Source organism: Bos mutus, chromosome 22 (genome assembly GCF_027580195.1).
Source record: "Bos mutus isolate GX-2022 chromosome 22, NWIPB_WYAK_1.1, whole genome shotgun sequence".
NCBI classification, from domain to species: domain Eukaryota; kingdom Metazoa; phylum Chordata; class Mammalia; order Artiodactyla; family Bovidae; genus Bos; species Bos mutus.
Genome location: NC_091638.1, coordinates 43427223 through 43446798, shown reverse-complemented (window position 1 = coordinate 43446798; position 19576 = coordinate 43427223). Strand labels below are relative to the sequence as shown.

The 19576-nt window shown below is 46.4% G+C and overlaps 1 protein-coding gene across 7 annotated transcripts in view; it reads left to right on the top strand.

Moving 5' to 3' along the window:
* The window catches only part of FLNB (filamin B), a 139449-nt gene that overhangs the window by 98529 nt on the left and 21344 nt on the right, over window positions 1-19576 (top strand). For 2 of the 7 annotated variants that reach the window (XM_005898994.3, XM_070360585.1), the window contains exons 25-36: window positions 2816-2983; window positions 3977-4069; window positions 4798-4921; window positions 6045-6201; window positions 7235-7424; window positions 9634-9881; window positions 12837-12908; window positions 13656-13758; window positions 14447-14587; window positions 17548-17676; window positions 18398-18571; window positions 19310-19468. In XM_005898994.3, coding sequence (XP_005899056.1) covers window positions 2816-2983; window positions 3977-4069; window positions 4798-4921; window positions 6045-6201; window positions 7235-7424; window positions 9634-9881; window positions 12837-12908; window positions 13656-13758; window positions 14447-14587; window positions 17548-17676; window positions 18398-18571; window positions 19310-19468 — 1758 coding nt within the window. The remainder of the gene's footprint in view (window positions 1-2815; window positions 2984-3976; window positions 4070-4797; window positions 4922-6044; window positions 6202-7234; window positions 7425-9633; window positions 9882-12836; window positions 12909-13655; window positions 13759-14446; window positions 14588-17547; window positions 17677-18397; window positions 18572-19309; window positions 19469-19576) is intronic. The other 5 variants (XM_070360583.1, XM_070360584.1, XM_005898996.3 and 2 more) reach the window with 5 other exon arrangements.

Here is a 19576-nt window from a genome sequence, read left to right as displayed (position 1 = left end):
GAGAACCACTGCTATAAATGATTCAGACATTTAAAAAAATGACTTATATAGTGAAGAGCTCTCTAACTTTCATGCTCCGGCCAAGGAATCTTCATAGATTCTAGTTCTGTTTATTGAATGAAGTGGTTGCCACCCAGCACCCATCCAGAAGGTAGATGAGTGCGCATGGTGCGGACACAAGACTGTGGACTCCAGGGTTGCTCTTGGTCAGCTTATCTCAGGTCACTCTAGAGGTAAAGAACCCACCTGTCAATGCAGGAGAAATTAGAGATGCAGGTTCAGTCCCTGGGCCGGGAAGATCCTGTGGAAGAGGGCCTAGCAACCCACTCCAGTGTTCTTGCCTGGAGAATCCCACGGACAGGGGAACCTGGTGGGCTACCATCCATAGTGTTGCAAAGAGTTGGACACTACTGAGCAACTTAGCACACCTTGTCTCAGGTGTGGTGAGAGCAGGAGAAACCTTGGGTGGGTCATTTGTTCTGAAGGCCATAAGCCAGGACAAGACTGCAAGGAGGCGGCAGGGTGAGGGCCCTACATTTGGATTTCTGGGATGACTTCCAGGAAGGTGGGATGTCCCCTGACTTCTTGCCGGTTATCATATACAAACATGCACACACACCCATAATCACTCCTCCTTTTGCATATTGATTGGGAAATATTGACATTCAACTCAAATTCATTCTACTCAGATGTTTGTTGAAGCCTTCAATTCAGTTCAGTCGCTCAGTTGTGCCTGACTCTTTGCAAAACCCTAGGGCCTGAAGCATGCCAAGCTTCCCTATCCATCACCAACCCCAGAGCTTGCTCAAACTCATGTCCATTGAGTCGGTGATGCCATTGTTGAAGCCTTAATTCATTTAAAATGACATTTCTCCTCAAACTTGTCCTTACAGCTCTTTCAATATAGAGTTTTTAATTTCTGTAATCACTTGCCAAAGAGAATTCAGCCACGGACAAGACAAAGCTCCTGCCGTTTGTGAGCTTCTTGTCTAGTATTTACAAAGGCAGCCGGGCTCAAGACAATACAGAGCCAAGGGGACCTTTTGGAGCTTTGCAAGTGTGCAGTTCTTGGGATGGGAAAGTAGAGCTTTGAGAATGGGTGGATGGCTGTCACCAGGGGGATGACCTGGTGACTCCTGTCGGGGGACAGCAGTGGGGATGAGCATCTCTTGGTTTTGATGGCAACAAAACTATTTTGACTTTATTGAGAAGGTCTTCTGGATGCCTTCAGCTTTGGAATTCCCTGTGTAGAATCAGGTGAGAGGTTGGGCCCCTGTGGCTGACTCATGAGCTAGATTTAAATGGCCGAGTTGGAGCATAACAACAGCAAGAGTCCCGATTGGAATTTTCTCATCAGATGTAGATGGTGCCTCTTTTATTTACATTTTTCAGGCTTTGTTGCCTCCCAGAACCAAATGCCAACTTCTAGACCCTAGAATTTTCCCAGACAGAATCATTCAATAAAGCATTGGTTGGTTGTCTTAGTGTCGGGCTTCACAGTGAAGAGAATGCAGAGTTTCTGCCATGAAACATTCAACACCCTGGTTCTAATTTATTTTCCTAGGAATTCTGGTTGGTTAAATATTAGCATGGTTTTTTCTGGTGTGACACAAACAAGGTATCTGTCTTACCCACAGTGGCATATTGGTTTCCTCTGGTGGGCCAGCTGTGGTCTGTTGGTGGTGACTGTTTCAACCACCAGATTGACTGGAATGAGTGCATCAGGAAGAAAGGCTGTTGTGATTGATTGGTCATGTCTGCCTGGATCACAGAGCAGGAGAGTGGCATAGATTGCTTGATAGCTACCACTCTAGATCTTAAGTTACCTTGTTGGTTCTTGGCTACTCTCCTGCTAAGTTCAGACCACTTCCATGGGAGGCTAACTTGGTGATTGGCTTTAAAGTTTGTTCATTGCCATTGCATTGAATGCCTCAGCTGTATTTAAAATAAAACTCCTTTTTGTTTCCAGCATGGAGCATGGTGCTTGCCTTTGCCAGGGTCAGCTGTTTACTTCACTTAGCCGAAAAACCAGATGCCACTGAAGCCTGGCTGTTATTGGGGGGAAAAAAAAAAAGCCAGAGCCTTGGTTCTTTGTATGGTCTTTGTTATTTACCACCCTTGATTCTATAAAGTACAAATGTTGTGTGGTGCAAAGCAGAGAAGCCTCAACTTACATGGCAGTTAACATCATTAACTTTGCCAGGTGTCTCGAGGAGCCTGAGGTCTCCTGTAAGAGGTGAATGTCGCTCCTTGGTGATGGACTTGACAGCCTGAGGTGTGGTCCTGGGGACACTGCAGCTCCTGTCTCTGGCTGACCTCTGGAGAGGTCTTTCTTGGTCTTCCTTGATAGAGGAATCCCTAAAGGGTTCTGGCCCAGCTCTTATTTCTGTATTTAGTGTTTTGCTCAAATCTCAACCTCCCTGCCTTTTGCAAGTTTCAATAGTCTTTTTTTTTTTTTTAATTATTCTTCTTATTCGCCTGCACCCGAGCAACTGAACTGAGCTGACCTTAGTTGTGGCACAAGTCCAGATTCATTACCTTCAGAGTCTACTGACACCTTGTACACAGCCCCAGTCTGTGTTACATGTGATGGTGTAGTGACTGGTTTACCTAAATCTTAGAGTGCTGTTCAGTACTATGGGCCTAGCACCTGGCACCATGTCTGCACATAGTAAGTACACATGGATGCACACAGTAAGGCAGAAGGAGCTGATACAGTGAGAGCCTAAGTGGGGCAACAGGGCGGTTCTGGGTGCACACAAGCTCTCCAGTCACTAAGGGGGTTGTACTTAGAATCCCGTGACCTCTTTTCTAGGCAGCCCCTTCAGGGTTCCTGTGAAGGATGTTGTGGACCCCAGCAAGGTCAAGATCGTTGGCCCTGGGCTGGGCTCCGGTGTCCGTGCTCGCGTCTTGCAGTCCTTCACGGTGGACAGCAGCAAGGCCGGCCTGGCCCCTCTGGAAGTGAGGGTCATGGGTCCACGAGGTAGGTACACACCCTTCCTTCCTGCCAATGCTCTCCTGCCCAGGACAGGGACAGCCTGATCCAGAGCAGGCTGTTTGCTTATGAGTTTAGTCATGAACTTAAATTTCTTAAATTACTTTTTTGCTCTGTTTATAGCTAAACAGTGGAAGTTCATGCTTAAAAAGCAGGCAGGTCTGTTATTTTTCTAGCAGCCTATCTTTCCCCTCCTTTAATAATGTAACCCTAAATGTCTTGTTAAAATTTTATGTGTATATTTTTTCTGAAGTAGTGACATGAAGCAAGCACTATTTGGGCTCTCTCATATGAAATGATCAGAACTGTATGTTTTGGCGTTTGTGGGACTCTCTTCAGGCTGCCTTGGTGCTCACGTAGGATCACACTCCAGATTTCTGGAAAGGACCAACACTTAGTCCACGTGGCACACCGCCTTGTCGTTGTCCCAGCTCCCAAGAGAGAGGTCTCTTAGGGAATGGGCTTCCTTGGCAGTCTGACCTGCCCTTTTGCAGCCTGGAAAGCAATTTGGGTTGGGTGTGGCCAGCAGGCCCTTTTGGGACAAATGCGGATGTGTGTTGAAATTTACCTTTTTTGGTAGGTGATCGCATGTCCTCTCCCAGCATATAAAAATGTGCTGTTCTCTGCCTCATCTCTTGAGTTATCTGGATTTTCCCTCAATGATGTGTTCTTGGTTTCACAGAAGTGGTGAATAAGGGCTTCCTACTTTGAAGAGGAACTTTCTCCTTAATGGGGTTCAGCATGAGGTTATGCCCTTTGAAGCTCAGTGCAGAAGTGGTTTTGGGGAAATGAAGTCATAGGGCTGGAATTTGATTCCACTGACTTGCTGAGCTTCAAGACCTCTGCACATGCGTGTGTGTGTTGGGGATGGGGTATGCATGAGAGAGAGTGAGGAAGAAGAAGAAAGAAAGAGTGAAAAGCTCTATTTAGACATCTACCTCTATTACAGAGGACACCGAAATAACAGCCTTTTAATTTTAGCTGATCAGACGATTTCCTGGTCAAGGCGCAGCCCCTTGAAAGCCATTTCAGGGTTCTTTAAGCGTGACCGGAAGGGTGACTTTATGGAGACAGGTTTGCATTTTCCCACTGGCTGCTGCTCTGATGTATGGAACCTGAATGCCTCTTGCTGCCCTTGCCTCTGAAACTGCCTTGGGCCTGCCTCATCTGCATCATGAGTATGGCATGCTTTGATTAGGCTCCCCTTCAGTTGACCATTTCTTGACTCTTGATTAGAACTGGGATCTAGAATCTATCAACCTAATGCATGCCTTGATTATGATTTAATGTACTCTCACTTGCCCTGCATGCTACACCCAACATGCTGGCGCCATAGTGGTTTTTGCTCAAAGGTGGATACAAGTCGTGACTGGCCGGCCCATTGGTTACCTTTTGCGGTTCCGAGTTCTGGATTCTTTGGCCTTCTTTCGGCTGTAGACTGAAATTGCCACATCCCAAGCATGCCTAACCAGCTTGAAAGGATAGCATGTCTGCAGCATGCACCCTCTAGCAACAAGTGCAGGCAGTCTCCTTAATTATACTCTCGGTCTGACTGAGTGTACTTGAGCCAACAAAAAGCTAAAGGTGTCTCTTAGGTTCATGGTTGCATTTGTGCAACCATGAATTGGCCATCCTGTCTCCTGTGATTTCTTAGACCTCTGATTATGGCCTGCTTGCCTGTGTGTTACTCATAGATGGAAACCCATAGCTCTCAGGGATGAATGTAATAGTTTTTGAACTCAGCCCAGGGCAGAGTGAAGGGCAGGCCAGGCAGTTCCATCAGTCCTCTCGTCTGTTTTTAGGCCTGGTGGAGCCAGTGAACGTGGTGGACAATGGCGATGGCACACACACAGTGACCTACACCCCATCCCAGGAGGGCCCTTACATGGTCTCTGTTAAGTACGCGGACGAAGAGATCCCGCGTAGGTAAGCTCCTGACCCTTAGAGAAGGGGTCCAAGTCAATTTCAAAACCTCCTGTCTCATGATTAGCTCTGCTCTGGTGGCCTACCCATCTGTTTATCTACCCATGTATCTATCCATCTAGCTATCCTATCCATTCATCTATCCATGTACCCATCTATCTATCCATCCATCATCCACCCATCCATGTATCCATCTGTGTATCTATCCATATATCCATCTACCCATCCATTTGTCTATCCATGTATCCATCCATCCACACATCCATCTATCCAAGTATCCATCCATCCAGTCAGCATCGCTAAAAACCTGCATGCCCTACACAAGCATTAAAAATACACTAGCCATGGTGTTTGTGTCTCCTTCTCTCTTGGTGCTCCCTTACATTTGTTCCTTTCAGCCACCTTTAACGTAAAGATGAGCTGAAATTAAGAAGTGCATTAGTTCATTAAAGTCTTCTTTCTGGTGACCGTGCAACTTGTTTTCTAATCAGGGCAAAGATTTTTTTACTTTTTTACTAATTGAGAATTTGGTTGACAATAGCATTCTCAAGAGATGTTGTTCATATTAATACAAAGCATGTTATATAAGTTCTTTATCTCTCAGAACAGTCTACAAAGAATTTTTTTTAGCATACTTAAAATTTGAAATTTCACCTATACTCCTAATATATATATTTTACATAAAGCTCTAGCTCTGTGGAAATGTATAAATCATAAGTTACATTTGTAGTATTATTAATGCTTGATTAATAGGTTTTGAATCATCTAAAACACACTAAAATATATAAGAGGACAGGATAATATTGAAAGCATCAGTTTTAATATTTTTTCTTTCCATTTTGGTGACCATTGTGTTAGCAAAACAAAAGTGGGTTATATGTGTTTAACCCCATGTTTCCCAAAATATTATGGATATTAGTTGGTGTCCCATGGAATTCAGTAAGGGAAAGCTGATTTGCTATATGATGGTTACATGGTTGTAAATTTCTCTGGATTTAAGGCTCTTGAGTCCTAAATGCTGTAGAAATCCTGCCACTCGATCCCAGTCTTTTTGTGTGAGAGAGGTCAGATGTAGCTGGACTGAAGTGTGTCTGTACTGACTTGGGATGTGCATGTGTCTGTCAAGTCCCTTTAAGGTCAAGGTCCTTCCCACATACGATGCCAGCAAAGTGACCGCCAGTGGCCCTGGCCTCAGTACCTACGGTGTGCCTGCCAGCCTGCCTGTGGAGTTTGCCATTGATGCCAGAGATGCTGGGGAAGGCCTGCTTGCTGTTCAGATAACGGTAATTTTGAGTGATTTTTCTGGAGCCAGACTGCATTAGTAAGATCTCATTTCTCAGTCAGGGATAAGAATCAGATTTTAACAACCAATTCCCGATCTCACGAAAATGTTTGTCAGATTTCCCCACTGGAGAGTCAGTAATTGTGCAGGGAACAAACATGCTCGCCTGAGGAATCTAAGGGGGTTAACTCCAGGCACCACTTTTTGGTGAATCTCGCGTATTTTGCTCCCTAGTATAACTGCTCCTACATTAAAATTTTTGAATGTTTAAAATTGCTCTTTGGATTAGTTAGGACTAAGTTCTGCTGTATATCACAGTAAACCCCTAAATAACAGTGGCTAAACACATTTACAGTTCTCTCTTGTTAGAGAGGTTTGGAGGCCAGGTAAAGTCCCTGTGTGCTGCGTGACTTAGGAAGGAAGTAGGCTCCACCTCTCTGCTCCTCTGTTCTAGCATGTGGCTTCTGTCCCTGAGTTCTCCTCATGAACCTTGAGGCTGCTGGTGTGCTGGCCATCCAACCCACTTGGCAAGCAAGAAGGAGGAAGAGAGGCAGAAGGGACCTTCCAACTCAATCAGCTCTCTTAAGCAGCCCAATTAGAAGTCCCTCCTAAGACTTTCACCTTCTTCTTGTGTGCTGGAAGTTTGTCACGAGTCATGGCTGTACCTTGTGGCCAAGGATACTAGGAAGTGGCATCTCATGTTCTGGGAACAGCACACCTAGCTAAGAATTAGGGTCCCGTTAGTAAAGAGAGAAGGGGGAGTGAAGGTGATGATGTGCATGCAGGAGCCTCTGCCCCCTTGTTTCCCTACATTTCAGTGGATTTGGAGATAGAACTATTTGTTCCTTTGACAGAAAAGTCACTAAAATTATTCATGTCCATCACAGTGTTAAAAGATCTGTGACCCTCTGCTTCCCACCACTCCCAAAATGGATTAAACCAGAAATTCTTTCCCCACATTAATTAATGTGTCAAGGTTTTTCTTTAATGGTTAGATGACAACATCCTAAATAGCATTTCTCTGTGATCCACAGGACCAAGAGGGGAAACCCAAAAGAGCCATTGTCCATGATAATAAAGATGGCACATATGCTGTCACTTACATCCCGGACAAGACTGGACGGTATATGATTGGGGTCACCTACGGTGGGGATGACATCCCATTGTCTCCCTACCGCATCCGGGCCACACAGACGGGTGATGCCAGCAAGTGCCTGGCCACGGGTGAGTGCAGCTCAAGGACTTGGGCATCACAAAGCCAGCGCATGCCGTCTCATCCCTGTGTAATCAGGGCAAGATGCTCAGCTATTCTCAGCCTCAGTCAGACTTAGATGGAAGGCCTTTCTGGAAAACATTTAAGTTCACGAAGTTCTTCCAAGGATCAGAGACTTTCATAGAGCTATTACAGAGGGATCAGATGAGGTCATACTTGAGAAGTGGTTAGCACAGTGCCTGGCACGTAGAAACTATTATAATTACTTTCAAAGTGCTTGATTTGTTGAGATTTCAACTGTCGTGGCAGCTCTCATAAAAAACATCAAATGTACGCCTTTCATGAGTAGATGGTTTAGTTTTAGAGATTTACTCAAGAGCATTTCAAGCCAGCACTAGAGAAACCCATTAGAGAACCTAGGTTTTTCCTCAGTACTCAGGACTAGTTAATATAACTAGTTTATAACTGTTTGAGTGTCTTGGGAATTTTCTAGGAATATTTGAGCATCATAGTTCCTTCCATTTCTAAGACACAACCATTTGAATATCATAGACAACTCTGATGCTGCTTCAAGCAGATTTCAAACCATGAATCCTTTCTCTGAAAGGAAACAGATTTGCTTCTCTTTAAATAAAACTTTAAAAGAGGTCCACCCTGGATGTTTCCTGTTTCTCTCATCTTATTCTGAATGGAGAAATGCTTTTGGCTTTTAGGTTATAAAAGCCAAACCTTTGGCAAGGTTATAAATTGTTCATATTGGCTCAGCACCCACCACAAAATTGAGAAATTCTCTAACACTGGCTAGTTTGCCCCGTTAGGTCTATGCTGTTCCAGGGACAGCTGGATTGTGTTTTGGTAATCTGTTGTTGTTGCTCAGTCGCTAAGTTGTGTCCGACTCTCTTCAACCCCATGGACTGCAGACGCCAGGCTTCTCTGACCTTCACTATCTCCTGGAGTTTGCTCAGATTCATGTTCACTGAGTCGGTGATACCATCCAACCGTCTCATCCTCTGTCACCCCCTTCTCTTCTTTCCCTCAGTCTTTCCCAGCACCAGGGTCTTTTCCATTGAGTTGGCCCTTCGCATCAGGTGGCCAAAGTATTGGAGCTTCAACTTTAGCATCAGTCCTTCCAATGAATATTCAGGATTGATTTCCCCTTAGGATTGCCTTGCTTGATCTTCTTGCTGTTTAAGGGACTCCCAAGAGGTAGGGACTTCCTCCTGGCTTTCCAGGCTCTTCTGCTTCTCCCAGCTGAGGCAGGAGACTGCTCAGCCTGGGGTCTCATTTGGCCCCTCCTCTTAGTCTGTCATTCAGGGCCAGACTGTCATCTTCCCTCTACTGCTCACTGTCTCAGTATGCTCTTATCACTCCCTGCTGCTTCCACACACTTTGGTTTCTTTCTCCAGCGTGCTTCTTGCACTCCCTGATCTGTGGATCATCAGTAAAGGGGTGCCATAGATGAGGGGAGGCAGACACTGGCCATCATTTGGAGGCAAAGGTTGTGAGTCTTCCTTAGCCTAGAGTGCCCATCCTTCAGAATGCCCTTTCTCAAGAATGCCTCTGTCAGTGGGGCAACCCTGGGATGTATCTTTAAACTTTCACCTAGGAGGCTTCTCTGAAGAACAGCCATTGACTGCTTTTTGTTGTTGCACCACACCGCTCTTGGGGTCTTAGTTCCCCAAACAGGGATGGAACCCACGTCCTGGGCAGTGAACGTGAGGAATCCTAACCACTGGACTGCTAGGGAATTCCTGGTTATTATATTATTATTTTGTGTGTGACTTAGTCCTCCCTCGGTGTTTCCACTGCAGACTGAACTGTCATTCTTTGTGTCCACCTGCCTCCATCGGCCCAGTTAGATTTTGAGCATCTAGAGAGCTGAGACTGTGGTGTGCTCCCCTTTGTATGTATCTGGCACTTAAATGCCCAGTATGTGTTTGCTGATGAAAGTCAACCCATACCCTGGAATGCCAGCAAAGCAGGTTTAGCATACTCAGAACTCACAGATGTTCCTTATTTAGTTAATAAGTGATGGATAGAATGCTCTCTGGAGAAGCATCTTCTCTCTAGGGCATTTCTGGGTCATCCCTCTGCACAGCAGCAGCTGAGGGTCTGACGTTCGTTCAAAGACACAACAAAGGTGTGCGGTTTGTTCTTGGGCCTCTACGGCAGATGTCTGTGGTTTAAACTCCCATACTTTCCTCTTAAACTTTTCTCCAGGGCCTGGAATCGCCTCTACTGTGAAAACCGGCGAGGAAGTGGGCTTTGTGGTCGATGCCAAGACCGCCGGGAAGGGCAAAGTGACCTGCACAGTTTTGACCCCAGACGGCACCGAGGCTGAGGCCGATGTCATCGAGAATGAGGACGGCACCTATGACATCTTCTACACAGCTGCCAAGCCGGGCACCTACGTCATCTATGTGCGCTTTGGTGGCGTCGACATTCCCAACAGTCCCTTCACTGTCATGGTAAGGAAACTCCCTTCTCTAGAGCATGCAGTTGTTAGCACAGACAGTAACAGCTGCTGATTGTTAAGCCCCAACTGAGACTTCCTGGGCCAGTTTTTTTTTTTCTGTTAAAAAAAAAAATCTCCTTAAACAATCAGGACCTTGCAATAATCTCTAGAGACCCAGGGACACTTTGTCTCTAAGTGGTTTTAAGGAATCATATTGTCAATCAAAGTATCCATCATGCTACTGGGTCTTAGGCCATGTTGTGGCCTAAGCCCAGTTCAGAAAAATTACACTTTGACCCAAAAAATGTCCATAAGTAAAACATTACAGTTTTTCCTTCTGCTGGTTCTTCCTCCTCCCTTCTCCCCTGGAGGAGAGAGGCTCCCATGCTCTTGATATTAGAGACTTGTCTCTCATGTCCGAGGACTCAAAGTACCTCCAGTTGTGTTTTGGAAAGATTCAGAACTTTGATGATGAGAGGGAAATAGCTTGTCTTTTGAAGCTGGGAACATCTGCAATAAAAGGAAGGCATTATGCAAATCCTCTGGGCCAGAGAATGGCTAGACCCTTTAATTTTCAAGTCTCAGTGACATTTAGATCTTCCTTTGATTACCTAGGTTCTTACACCAGGAAAAGGGGTTAGAAACCTTAGGAGCAGTCCTTCATTTCACCCCGAAAACGAAGCATTGTTGGCCCTGTTACAAATGCCACATAGGAGCAGGGAGCAGACTGAAGTCTGCTAACTCAGACTGCCTGCTCGGCACTGTCGCTGAGCACTGTCCTCACTGACGTCCTTTGATGTAACGGGAGCAGACCACAAGGTTCACAGACCTCGGTGGTCTGGCCCTGTGCATGGCCTGCAAAGCTCCTTCTAATGATTTGACTTTACACAGCAACAGAGAAGGGCGTGAAGACCATCGCAGCAGAAGGTCACATCTGTCTCCCACTCTATACACAGCTGTACCTTTATTCTTTTCCATAGATGTTTGCTTATCTGTAAACATTGTGCCCGAGACCTGGAGCCCTTTTATGTCTCAAGGATGGAGATTCTTGTCAGCGTTTGACACTGTTGACTTGGGAGTGTTTTTCTCCTTCAGGAGAGAAAGAGATGCAGCTAGAGAGTTTATGTCCTAATTTACAGAGAAGTCCCAGTTGTAGCTTTAAGGATCTGTTTTAGCCCACAGGAGTCTTTTCTGGTTGGTTAGATTGGGCAGAGGTTGCCATCCTACTGGAGTAATGTGCTGGGGATTAGAGACCACATTTAGAGGGTGGGAATGAGAAAATCTGGAAGAGAACACCAAGGACCATTCTAGCAGATGAGTCAGAAACCTGAAGTGGGGGCCGCCAAACTCTTTAGGAATGAATGTCCCTTCAGCCCTGGGATGCATACAAAGCAAGACTGCTTTGTGTAAATGCTCCCCTCCTCGCCCAGCGACTGCCAAAGGCAGAAGGGGGTGACACTCAGGGCACAGATTTAGGTCTTCATTCTTTGAACTTGCTCCAGCCTTTCCTGGCTGGGGTGACTTTTTGTTAATTGGCCTCTTGTGGGTAGTTTCCCTGCCTCCCCCTATAGGCCTGGGGCCAAAGGGACATGAACATCCAGTACTTCCTTTGTAGCCAATGTGTGCGGGAGTCCCAGCAGGCTGGTTCATTTACATACATCACATGGGTGCGCACAGCAAGGCATGGGTTTTGCAGCTTCTCTGCCTGTTGCCATTGAGGAGTCATTGATCAAAGGCTATAGCATAGCCATTGAAAGATCTTACTGGCTGAGGTGTCCTGGACTCGCCTCCAATCTGAGACGGTCCGGGAATTGGGGAATAGGGCTGTTTCAAATGTTGAAGTTTACCAAGCTGCCTTTGTAAGTGAAGCACCTTTCTGAAATGCCAGAATTCACAGGAAAGACCAAACTTGGGCACAGAAGTTTTCCTCCATAGGGGAGGATTTCTAGTTCTTACATTTTTATTTATGTTTTGGCTGTACCATGTGGCATGTGGTCTTCGTTCCCTGACCAGAGATGGAACCTGTGGCCCATGCAGTGGAAGCATAGAGTCTTAATCACTGGACCACCAGGGAGGTATCGACGCATACCAAGTAACAAGAGACCCCTTTCCTAATCTCATGCTGCAGGGGTGGCCAGTGTTAGGTTTTTTTTTTAAAACTTGTACAAGAAACATATCAGTTTCGGGATTTTCCTGGCGGTCCAGAGGTTAAGACTTCATCCTTCCAATGCAGGGGCCACAGGTTCAACCCCTGGTCAGGGAACTAAGATCCCACATGCCATGTGGCATGGCTAAATTAACACCACCACCAAGAATACGTCAGGGACTTCCCTGATGATCCAGTAGTTAAGATGCTGTGCTTCCAATGCAGGGGCTATGGGTTTGAACTCTGGCCAAGGTACTAAGATCCCACATGCTGCATGGCCAAATAAATAATTTTAAAAATAAATGGCAAAATATTAAAAACAACACATCAGGTTACACCGTGCACATTGCTTTGCATTTTGCTTCCTTCACTCAATGTGCTGTAAATGCCCTTCTATATTAATTGATCAGACTTGATCACCTTTTCAGAGTGGCTACACTGGGGTCCGCTGTGCACACTTACATAATTTCCTTAACCAGCTCCCTTACAGAGGGACATGTGGGTTGTTTCAGCCTCTCCCAACAATGAATAGCACCAGTAAAATCCCTTGCATACATCACATACCTATGGACTCTCCCGCTAGTTCTGCTTCCTAGAAGCGGCGTCACGGGTCCAGGGGGCAGGTGGATATGAAATTTGAAGAGAGGAGGCCAGCTGGCTGGCCATAAAGGGAGGGAAGAATATGGGCTCCCGCTGCAGTGAGTGGGTCCCTGCTGGGCAGGATAGATGGGGGTGGAGGGGAGACCTTGGGTGGTAGAATCTACTGAGTAGTGATGTCCCTCCAGTGTGATTCCCAACTAACTTGCATTTGCCACTGACCAGGCCACAGATGGGGAAGTCGCAGCTGTGAAGGAAGTACCGGTAAATGCATGTCCCCCTGGATTCAGGCCCTGGGTACACTTTTGGTTTTTGTTTTTACGTTTTCCCTTTTCCACGTCTGTGTTTACTCACCCTTCATTTTAGAAAAGCTACAGCCTGCTTTTGGGGGACTGCTTAAGCCCTCTGGGTGTCCTGGTCATTGGTTTGTCCCCACTGATCAGCCCATCACCATGACCCCCGCTTTCTCTCTAATGAGACCCACCCGTGTCATCGTCTGCGCTCCACGAATCGCCCACACCCATGTCTGTGATCACGCTCGGTGTAGTTGGTCTCCACATTTAAAGAGAAAGACGGACAGCTGTTCTCAGCCCCCCTGCTGACTCTCAAAGCCGCCACTTGCACATCTGGTTTCTGTTCAGGGAGAAAGCCACTGCTGCTCCTTTCTGCCACTTAAAATGCACCTTCTTTTCCAGGCCACCAGCAACTAAACCTTTCCAGGTGGAACCTCTTGGGACTCACAGACATTGCTGTCTCTCACTTTTCCACTTTCCTCATGGGCACTGCTGGGAATTTCACAACCAAACAGCCTAGGAATTTTTAGCAATTGGTCAGCATGACTCCTCCAATCCCTCAGGTGCTGTCCACTCTGGCCCCAGAGCCAGTTAGCAAAGCCCACAATGCATGGGCAGCCATATCCTTGAATCCTGGCTGGACGAGCTTGCAAAATTCCCAGTTGCTTTGACCCGCCCCCTGCAGCTTCCTCAGCCCACACTGGGGAGGTGTTGTCCACTTTACCCAGTGACCGCTACTTCCTGTTTCTAGGTAACAGAAGAGGCCTATGTCCCAGTGAGCAACATGAACGGCCTGGGATTTAAGCCTTTCGACTTGGTCATTCCATTTGCAGTCAGGAAAGGAGAAATCACCGGTAAGCGCTATTGGGAAAGCCCTCTTGTCCTCACCGGCTCTCACTAGCTATCCATACGGTGCCCAGGGGCTGGTTCCACCTGTTCCCCAGACCTGGGTTCAGAACCCAGCATCCCTGGCTGTAGGGAGTCGGTCCATGAGCCCCTGAGATCACAGAATGTTCTGTGTGTTTCTGAAGAGCGGGTTCATTTATAACTTGCATGCTGAAGAAAGGGCCAGAAATTGTCTATAGGGGGAGAGCCACTGTGTTGATCTCTCTCTCGATTGTCGGGTTCCTCTTCCCCGGCCTGTTCCTGCCTTTTCTTCCTCTTCCACTCTTCCAGATGTGACATTGTCCCTGCGGTCTGCTGTGTAAGACTTACTTTTCCTTGCCTGCTTCTCTCTGACTTGATGCTTTACTGATCTGATTGGTCTCGTGGTCTTCTCAAGTCCTGTTTAAGCTTCTAATGGCTGTCAGTTCAAAAGACGATTTGCTTGTGAGTTGCCTCCTGCATTTTGTAGAAACATAAGAGAACAGAATGAAGGCAGGTGTGTCTCTGCTTCCTGTTATGGAGCTTGGTGTTTTACGCAGCAGTAAGTGTTCTTGAGTCTGAGAACCTTTGTTGTGAAGGCCACCTGTGCCTCTGTGCTCGGCTCCTCCAGGGACAGTCTTTGGTGGGGTCACCGCCCTGTCTCCTGTGCTCCAACAGGAGAGGTCCACATGCCTTCCGGGAAGACGGCCACGCCCGAGATTGTGGACAACAAGGACGGCACAGTCACTGTCAGATACGCCCCCACGGAGGTTGGCCTCCACGAGATGCACATCAAGTACATGGGCAGCCACATTCCTGGTGAGTCGGGTTCCGTGCCGCTGCCGCGCGGCCCCACAAAACTGCAGGAGTCAGGGCGGAAACACCCGGGAGGTTGTCTTCAGTCATTCAGTCAGATGCCGTGCGGTTCTTGGTGGCAGATTTGCGGATGCAGTGTGGGCCTCCCTGCAGAACCAAGCAGCCTGTGACCCCAGCAGATCCGGCTAACTGCCAGCAGGGACAATGCGGCTGAGTGTCCTGGGTCACAGTGCAGGCCCTTCGGTCTGGGATTGTCTGTCTTTGTCACTGTGCCTAGCACGGCCAAGGGATGAAGCAGGGAGAAAAAACGTGAGACTTGTCGAGGGACTTTCCAGCCTGGCCTGCAGAGCCTGAAGCAGCATCAGGGTTTGGGACAGGAGAAGAGGTTGTGAGAAGAGGATATGTTGTTTTATTGTCACTCTGCCCTTGACAAGGAAAGCCAGCTCACATTTCACCTCCATCTGGTGGCACATGTGTGCTTGTGCTCAGCTGCGTCCGGATTTTTGTGACGTGTTGGACTGTAACCAACCAGGCTCCTCTGTCCGTGAGGATTTTCCAAGCAAGAATACTGGAGTGGTTAGCCATGCCCTCCTCCAGGAGATCTTCCCAACCCAGGGATGGAACCTCCTGCATCTCCTGCATTGCAGGCGGATTCTTTACCACTGAGCCACTGGGGAAGCCCAGCACAGTGTTACTTTCTTTTTCTTTAAATTGTTTAAATAGTTCTTTATTTTTTAGTGTAATATTTTAAGTATGTAACCTAGCCAAATAATTTAAAAATGATGTGGAGGAAGGTTTCTTTCCCACCCATATCCCCTATCTGCCCTCTCCTTGAACCCTATCATTACTGATTTTTTACATTAGATTTCCAAATAAGTTTTAAGACTCTTCGAGAGATGGGAATACAGATTTTTAATCCCTCTTTGTTTTGTAAACAGTAGCATTCACTGCTCATTATTCCGACCTTACTCTTTTCATCTAACGTTATAACCTGGAGAGCTTTGCGTGTCTGAATACAGGAGAGTGTGTTCACGGCGTCCCACCGTTCAGATGGACATCACGTGTGCACCGTTTGTCCCGTGAGACAGGGTTCTTCCCTGCCTTTTGCGACCACTGGTCTTGCTGCAGTGAATAGCCTTTCACATCCATCCTCTCACACCTACAGGGTGTATCCAAGAGATTTGGTTTTCAGGGGAGAAATTGCAGGATGCAATCACAGCCATCTGCTTGACAGGTCTCAGCAAAGCACCCTTCACCCAGCCTCTTCCTGTCCACACATCCACCCACCATGTCACAGAGCACCTGCTTTTCCACCAATTTGCCAGTGGAATGTGCCATCAAATTTCTAGATCTTCGCCAAACGGATAGTTAGGAAACAGTATTGCTTTGTTTGCATTTCTCCTATGAGTGACCTTGAGCAACTTTCTATATGGCTAAGTACTATATCTGTTTCTTTTTCTTTGAACTAGACATTTGTATCCTTGGCTCAATTTTTCTGTTCAATTATTGACCTTTGTCACATCAGTTTCTGAGGGCAATTTAAATACTGGGGAGATTAGCCGTTTGTGATAGGAGTTGCAAATATTTCTCCCAATTTGATGTTTGATTTAGTTTATGTGTAAGGATAATATTTGTTCAAAGGACAGTATATTTACCTGCTTCTATTTAAATATTCTAAAGATTCAGATACAGAAAAAGTGAAAAAATGTCTTTCTACCATATGCCTTCTACTTCCACAACTGTCTCTCTATACCAACAAATACACATGCGATTTTGTCCTATTTTGGACTGGGATAATGGTATTAATATTACATAAGGTTCTATTTTAATGGGTATATATTACTATATGGACTATAGCCCACCAGGCTCCTCTGTCCATGAGATTCTCCAGACAAGAATACTGGAGTGGATTGCCATGCCCTCCTCCAGGGGATCTTCCTGCCTCAGGAATCGAATCCAAGTCTCTTATGACTCCTGCATTGGCAGGCAGGTTCTTTACCACTAGCACCATATTACTATATAGGGTGTTATTATATAGATATTATAGCAGGTATTAATATTATATATGGTATTACTATAATGAGATATATTAATATTATATAGCAATTATCCTATTTATTTTTGTCTTCTACTTTTACCAAGTATTTAATTAATCATAATTAGCCAAAGCATAAAAGAATAAAAATTTCCCATTTAAAAGTCTTTCCTTCTCCAGCATACCAAAAAAAGGACACAAGTTTTAGGAAGAATTGTTAAATTTTAATTTTTCCCCTTTTGCTAGTTCCCTACCTTGATCCGGTTAATATTAAAATACTAAAAAAACCCAGTCATCTTTCAACTTGGTGAACAAGTATTTTCATTGCAAATGAAGTATGTCTTATAAAAGATTAAACAGTAGTAAAAACACCTTTTTCTCTTTTTAATGCAACACATGTGGATAATCTCTTGAGTTAGTATACATAGATCTCCCTCATTATTTTTAATGACCTACAAGTCCAGTGTTTATTTAACCAACCCCCCATCATTGGACTGTGGCATCTTGTCCTAATTTACATCTGACCACTTTGAAAATTGAAGTCCTTGTGCAGGGTTGGGGGTTGGAGTAGGTGGGCCAGAGGACCACAGTGAGATGGATTCCTGAGGCTGAAAGCACAAATTTTGAAAGCCAGAAGCAAATGTCCTTCCCAAAGGCCCTCCCAGTCACATTCCATGCAGTGGGGGTCATTCCCACCCTGTGGAGCTGTTCCCTCCACCTCAGGACTGTTTGTCTCGTGTGATCACAGAAGGGTCCACAGTGAGGAGCCCCGCCTTGCATGTCCTAGGATGGAGCCCCGCAGTCTCCTCTTGCTTCTGCTCTGCCCAGGACACGCTTGCTTCTGCTCTGCCCAGGACACGCCTGCCCCTGCTGTTAGGTGAATCATCCTTCAGAGTCCCAACACTGTGTGTGTTTTTTGCAAACCCAGAGAGCCCCCTCCAGTTCTACGTGAACTACCCCAACAGTGGGAGTGTGTCTGCGTACGGCCCAGGCCTGGTATACGGAGTGGCCAACAAAACCGCCACCTTCACCATTGTCACCGAAGACGCCGGAGAAGGTACTGTAGTTCTGGGCTATCGGAGAGTTTAGGGAATGCAATTCCACGGAAGCCTTTAAAAATAAGACTCCTGAATGGTAGCATCTATCTTGTCTTTTCTCTCATATGAATCTCTTATTAGAGCTCCTCTGTCTTTCACCAGAAACTGAAATTTTAAAGTCCTTTATGTTCTGATTAAAGTCACAGTCATACTATGAAGTGTTGTTGGTGACTCGCCTGAAATTTAAGTGTATTTCATTAGATACCATTTTTCTTTTTTTGTACCTATACATGTATCCCCAGGGCCACGTGAATGATGTAGCAGTTTATTCTAGATAAAGCTCTATGCCTGTGCCCTCTGTCACCACAGACATTTCTCATGTGTGGTTCCAATGGGATCTTCTTGGTGGCATCAGCCAACCAGCAGTGAGTCTGTGTGTGACACTCTCTCCTGTATGTGTGATTGGCCTGTGGGGTTCCATCCCTTCCTCGTCCCACACATCTGGAAGAACAGAACCTCTGGGTCACTTGCAGGAAGAATTCAGAGGGTGGAGTGTCCTCCCCGTGACACTTACACTGTGTGTCAATCACTTTATTCTGACCTACGTGCCTTGCCTGTGGCTTCCATGGCTTGTGTCTGTCTGTCTGTCCTGGCATCAGGGCTGTTCCAGATGAGTGGTGATCCACTTTAAAACAAAGAAACCCTATCCCTGATGGTCTCTCCCTCTCCTCCCATTCACAGGTGGCCTGGACTTGGCTATTGAGGGACCCTCAAAGGCCGAAATCAGCTGTATTGACAACAAAGATGGGACGTGCACGGTGACTTACCTGCCCACCTTGCCGGGCGACTACAGCATCCTGGTCAAGTACAATGACAAACACATCCCTGGCAGCCCCTTCACAGCCAAGATCACAGGTAGAGTCGCCTGGCTTCCTGGAGGCTCTGCTCCAATAAGGCCTCTCCCCTCAGACCTGGAGCAGCAGGCTAGGCATAAGTCTGAGATTAAGTCTCACAGCAACTCCTTGGGAACAAACTAGGGGTGCAAGGCCAGCACTGGATGGGCTAAATTCCTCCTTCAGCTCGCAATCCCAGGAAAAGCAAGCGCACCATATTTCAGGCACTTATTTGTTCCAGTCTGACTTCAGGGTCCAAAAAAGAAGCCCTCAAAGAGAGGCATTCAAACAATATGTATTGCATGAGTGAATGAGCTCAAAGATGCCCATCAACGTCACTCCTAGATAGATTTTTGTCTCCCTTTTAATGATGGGAAAACTGAGGGTTGGAAAGACAGCGGGTCAGCTAGGTTCATGGGTATTCTGGGATTCAGGTGGAGATTATCTGACTCAGAGCTCTGCTCCTGACTCCCATTGTGCTGTGTGTTTGAATCCTGCTCTCAGTGGGATATAAACATGGTCTGTGTGGACCCAGGTCTCTAGTTCCTGCCAGCTACTAGTCTTCCCAGTAACCAGGCATAAGTAGCAATCATTCTTTCTTGGTTAGGTCTAATCATTGTCTGGGGCACTTTTTTTTTTTCCACTTAACTTTGCTTAACTAATTCTTGCCTATCCACCTGTAAATGGTGTGTGATATGAGGGCTCTGGAGAGTCAGGGTGACCATGTGTAACCGAGCTGTGTTGGGGTGGTGTTTCCCAGACGACAGCAGACGGTGCTCTCAGGTGAAGCTGGGCTCAGCCGCCGACTTCTTGCTTGACATCAGCGAGACTGACCTCAGCACCTTGACGGCCAGCATCAAGGCCCCGTCCGGTCGTGACGAGCCTTGTCTCCTGAAGAGGCTGCCCAACAATCACATCGGTGAGCCCAGGTTGCCATCTTGAGTGGGAGCTGGGGATTCCCACCATGTTGAGGATCCCAGCCATTGCATGGGAGATTGGTAGCATCCTGAAATATGATGTGATAAAC